This window comes from Anolis sagrei, chromosome 3 (genome assembly GCF_037176765.1).
Source record: "Anolis sagrei isolate rAnoSag1 chromosome 3, rAnoSag1.mat, whole genome shotgun sequence".
NCBI classification, from domain to species: Eukaryota; Metazoa; Chordata; class Lepidosauria; order Squamata; family Dactyloidae; genus Anolis; species Anolis sagrei.
In genome coordinates this window covers 94268512-94274511 of record NC_090023.1, presented here as the reverse complement: position 1 = coordinate 94274511, position 6000 = coordinate 94268512, and the positions used below count along the sequence as shown (strand labels likewise).

Genomic DNA, 6000 nt, shown 5'->3' with positions numbered 1-6000 from the left:
TTTAATATATCTTTTAAACTGCAATTTGTTTACTTTTACATTTTGTTTTTTTAATTATTTACATCAAATTTTAGTTCTTTATATGTACTGCAGGTTCGATTTTTTCATAATAAATAATATCCAGAAGTAGATTTAGATGCATGGATCCTCGAGCTGATAGAAAACTAGACAGACAAATAGCTGTTGCACACCTAATTCTACACCCACTAGATATAGCGCCAATAAACTGTTTAGAAGCAAAAGAGCAAAACTGTATTTTCCGATTGTGCTCTCCCCACCAAATAGCTGATTTGATCAGTCTGAGAATTCAGCTAAGATGGAATGTGCCCAAGCTTAGATGTACATTCATTGGATGGATGCCAGTCTTCTTGAGGGACTATAGCCAACTCAGATTAATACTGATAGACACAAAAATGAGATGAGACTGGTTCTATATATAAGGGTAGTTTATTACTTAAACATATGTACAAAATCTAAACATGAAAATAATGAGAAACAGAGCAGACTATTTACAATATTTTTTTACAAAATGGTTTTTACATTATTCTCTCTAAGGAACATGACACACACACAAATTAACCCTCTTTTGTAAAACATATATAAATAAATACTGACTTTTAAATGTCTGTTATAAAGAACATGATTTCTACAGCCAATTTAGTCAACAGATAAGTAGCTCTGTTATCTCCACTACAATATTACATAAAAGGGAAAATATTTTTTTTACTTATAGAATCTCTGTTAATTATTTTGTAAATTGTTTCTTACCAATATATTCAATAGAGGTAATACAGTCAGTCATATATTTCATGCCTATAACTGAATTATGAGTTTTGGCATGCCAAACTATAAAGCGCCATCAACATCTGAAGGTATTAATTTACTTGTTTTAAATAAACTTCTGGAACTTAAAAAAAACATGCAACAACTTATAAGCATTGTATTCCTGGGCTACAGGCATACAGATGTACAGGTATGGTATTTATAATAATGTATATGTTTGCAGGTATTGAGCAATAATTTGAAAACCCTTTATAACAAAAAAGAATAAATGAAACAAACATGGCATAATCTAAAAATAAATAATGATTATTGCAGCTGCCTTTATACCACTTTTAGAAAAGGTGTCATACATTAGAGTGAAACAATAGCTCTGGTTTCTATGTTTTTTAAGGCAGCAGATAGTTTTGTAAAAGCATATTCCTGTGTTGATAACCACTCTGTGATTTCAATGCAATTTAAGCATTCAAATAACTATTTCCAGAAATGAACCCAATGAAAATTTCATTTTAAGTTTAAAGACATTTATGCACATAGATAACTTGATTCCTCAAGAGATTATTACTTGCAACTGATAGTGTAAATTAGCTTCATCTGATAAGTTTGAATTCACAGAAAAATTGAATTGCAACAAGTTGTGTGTATGTGTATGCACATTTCTGTTCTATTTCTATTGAAATAAAATAGAAAGATCTACTTATGGTTTGTTACAAGTGACTTATATCCACTATCTTGGATGGTATTAAACAACATGAAAACTATACTTCTTACAACAGAACTATACCTCTTAACAATAGAACTGCAATTATTGTCTTGTGAGTTTGCTTCATGGTTGTAATCATGTGCTTTTTTCAGGTATTGTTGGACTGCAAATCCCAGCAGCCCTAGCCAGCATTGCCAGTGGTGAGGAATGCTAGGAACTGCATTTCAGCATCTGCATGGATCATGATTTCCAGCCCTAGTTTACATGTTTATCTACGAAACCCTCAAGCCTGTAATTATTTATGGTATAAACCTGTTTTTGCCTTGTGTTTTCAAAAAAAGGACTCACATTGAAAGGCATCTCATTCTTTAAGACAGCAGTACAAACTTAATTTTCATCTTCTCTAGGAGCAGTCTAAGAGCATTAAAAGAGCACTTTTAATTCTGCTTCTTTAAAAAGATCAATCACATAAATACAAGGAAAGTTGCCACAGTTCTCTAGTTTCCACTAAGTTGGCAGCATGAGGCAGGAAGGGAAAACTATTTATTCCAGGACTAATATCAGATTTGTGTGTTCACATGTAATGTAAAGTTAACTAGAAACTTCCCAAATTTCATGCTATATCATGCTTTAAAAGCAGAATGAACAAGAGAAAAATAATCAACTGTATATCTGAAGGTGTGATCCAAAAATGAATTGCTAAATATAATTTAGGCAAGGTTTTCTTTTTCAAAATTAGCTTCTGGAAGTCCTCATTTGTGTTGGTCGGTTCTATAAAATGGTATCACTTGAATATTCCTAAATTCATTATGCTTTGCAATTTTCCCCTGAAAGTCTTCCCTCTCTGTGGACTTCTATAGTCATTTACATCAATTGCTCAACATAAGCATTATTGGTTACAGGGGGTTATCTTTTGTTATCTTTTAATATCTGTAAACGATTAGTGGAAAACAAACATGGCTGGAACTCAACTTAATTACAAAGGAATAAAATGCATTTTGGTGTTCTATTGCATTTCATTTTGAGAGGTTTATTTCATATACATATAATTCTACATGATCAATAGAAAGGTAATATAGATATTTAAAAACTATAAGCTTTGGTAAGTTTATGAGATATGATTGCTGGCATTCACATACTTAATTTTCTGTCTTAAAAATGACATCTACAAAATTCATTATTATTTATGTATAAAACCCATTTATTTCTCCTAATACGCTTCTGCCAAGATCATCTGGTGTTAACAACATTCTCATGCATATGCCAGCATTTATTAGCATTAGGACTTTCACAATAATATATGTTGACTAAGATAATACAACTGGGATATTCCTTGTATTTGCTATTGTGCATTAATGTACTAGAAAAATAAGAAACTTGTGCCACTATGTTGTGTTTGTTATGGCAAGCAATGACAGGATCATATGTTGGCTGACATCTGTATGTTTAAAACTCTGTATAATACACATGTGCACACTCACTCACACACATACAGTTAAAAAGACTGAAGACAGTGTCATACAGTATATGCTATGATGACAGTAAATCACTATAATTCAATACTCTCATATTTCCATAGTTGAATGTTTAAGTTACATGAACATAGTTCACCTTTGCATGACAAAGTTCATCTTGCAGTTAGCAAAAGCATGCTTTTATCAATCAATATGACACAGCTATCTGAACCCTATCCATACAGGGTGAACCATAGATCATTCCATACTCCAATACAGATGCATATTTTTAATCTTTCTGAAATTCTTGCATGTGTTTACTTTTTCTTGTCCAGTTAATAATCCAATGCAACTCAATATTTTTCAGGTGGTGGCTTGTAGTGATGTGGATGATGTTGTTTCAAATGGGGCCCTGGAGAGATAGAAATATTAAAGTAAATACAATGAAGAAAATCCATGTTAATGTGGGAATTATTATATTTATTAATCCAAGTCTAAATCAACAGATAGATTAATTGCAGTGCGTCTATTTGCAAAAGTACAGGACTGATTCTAATGCTATTCAAGCAGACTCCCACTTGTGCAGTGTTTCCACTGCAAAAACAGAGACACTGAAATTAAAATACTTCTTTTCAAATTTGTTCCATTGGGTTCCCCAATCTCAAGACCACTGTAGGGAGGGAGGAAAATTCAATCCAGCAGCTGTATCCACTATCAAAGTGCAGTTGAAGAAACCCACTGCATATTTTACCTATCCCACAGCTAATATTACTTCGTTTCCATCGTTATTTGGGCATCACGCTAATACCCTTCTCTATGTTATGCAAGTGACTTATAAGGAGCCTAACAACTATGGTTAAAGATACCACATTTACTCCATTATAATGCACCATCATATGTAGTGCACATCCAAATTTTGAAGTTGCACATTACAAAAAAATGGATTTGCCCTCAAATGTAATGAACCCAACAGTGCAGGTATAACATGTTAGGGAGGCAGGCAGCATGAATGAGGCCACCTGGGAAGCCACGTCTCTCCATCAGTCTGAGGGGGAGGTTTTGAAGACTTTGTGAATGAGACCAGTTGAGAATTGTGGAACTGTGTCTAGGGGGGAGAGGGGAGAGTCCTCTAGGATTGCAAAATAGGCAGAATCTGGGGCTAAGCAGCAGGAATGACTGAGTCATCAGATGGACACTCTTTCTCTTACTCCGGGGGCCATGGAGCCCGGAGACTGCCGCCACCACCACTGGGAACAGATTCCTTGCACCACTACCACTGGCATCACACCTCCATGTCCAAACTCTGTGGTTCCATATTCCTCCGGGCCTTTTCACACAGGTGGATTTATGTGTGTGATTCTAATGTGTCATCAGATTTAATGCACACCTCAATTTTGGCAATGTAATTTTGCCAAGAAAGATGAACATTAGACTAAAGTAAACAAGATAATAACAAAGAAGGAACTTGCAAATCCAATGGTCTTTATGTGCCTTACTGTAACTGTCTGAATACAAATTAGTCATTAATGAGTACTGAAAGGGAAGATTACAAATACGTGTCCGTGCGTGTGTGTGTATTACTAAAGGCCTACTTAAGTATCCAGGTTGCTACCATAGTGAAACCACTTAAAAGACAAAATATTCCAATCAATCCCAATCCCTCCAGGATGTATGCTACAATCCCAAAGTGCTCACATCTCCACACAAAGACAGTCTGTAAATAACTATACATTTGTTTCTTGGAAGTATGATTCTGTTCTAATTCATAATAAGCATGTTCTATCCAGAACTAGGATTCTCAGGAAGATTTCTATTTACTCCAGGAAACCAACTATTGAATGAGCAGAGCCAAACTACTGCGGCATTAGCTCATTTGTGTTCTTTCCTTCTATCCTGAATCCAGATTCCCATGTGATTACATGATCTGCATTATTTCATGCTGACATGTGATTCTCCTAGGGTTGCCTGGTATGTTATCCATTTTCAATGATCCACTCACAGAAGTATTTCTCCTGCTAGAGGCAAAGCCACATTTCCAAGCAAAGAGTTTTCCTATTGCATCACTTAGGCACTTGTCCACCCAGACAGAGCATCCCCCACCGTGAGATCTCCAGTGAAGCATTTAAGCCACCCTTCATTTCAGTGATGATGTCCAACCACAGCAGGAAAAAAAGTGTTAGCTGTCGGAGACCCTTGGAAGGAATTTCACCTTGTATGTACAGCTGCAGTCTTGTGAATGGATTCTCATGAAACTATAAAGTTCTATGTGTGAGTAAAAGCATTTCAGTAAAGCATCTCTCCTGTCACCAAGTTAAGAATCAAATGGATGCTCAAACTGGACACTTTTTGAAGTTTACTTATTTAAGTTGTTACCTGGATAGAGTGTTCTATGTTTTTTTCAGTTAGGTCTTTCCTCCTATTCCTATACCTTTACCTAAGCCTTGGGAAGCCCTGGCAATCAATGCCCTATGAACATCCAAATGAGCATTACCAATTTGGAAGTGAATCTCCTCTTTAACTCACTTCTGCTTGTTTCCTTTGTTTACCTTTCTTCTGAAGTTGTTCTGAAATCTACTTCCTTTCTGCACGTGGCCATCCCTCTGTAATGAAATCTGATTTTTCTCCCTTTCTAATAGGACTCTTTATTTAGAACATACCCACAGGTGACAGGGATATTTGTTTCTATTTATATAATACTAAGTAGCCAAATGTCAGTACAATGCTAAATTTTAAAAATGTAAAAGCCATGTGATGTGACCAGGTTGTGAAAGACTGTCCTAAACAATATTTCAAAAGCGTATTACAGCCTTGCGGTGGTCCAGATGCTAGATTTCCATGCATTGTCACCACCATATTTGGAGAAGACAGGAAATGATTGATAAGAAGGACTGGCAAACAAGTGAACCAAATCCTAATCAGAACCAATATTTCAAAAGCAGTTTGAGTGCAATTTGGGTACATTTGGGAAGTTCCAAAATGCAATCATAGTTTCCAAACTTTCTTTCCCACATTGCTGGTATTCCCTATTTTAAGAATAAGCTACACCCTGACAGTATCATAAAG

At 35.3% G+C, this 6000-nt stretch overlaps 1 protein-coding gene across 2 annotated transcripts in view; it reads right to left on the bottom strand.

Moving 5' to 3' along the window:
* Positions 1–428: 428 nt before the first annotated feature.
* The window catches only part of ANOS1 (anosmin 1), a 124462-nt gene continuing 118890 nt past the window's right edge, over positions 429–6000 (bottom strand). For both annotated transcript variants that reach the window (XM_067466809.1, XM_060769921.2), the window contains one exon: positions 429–3349. In XM_067466809.1, coding sequence (XP_067322910.1) covers positions 3338–3349 — 12 coding nt within the window. In that variant the 3' untranslated portion in view covers positions 429–3337. The remainder of the gene's footprint in view (positions 3350–6000) is intronic.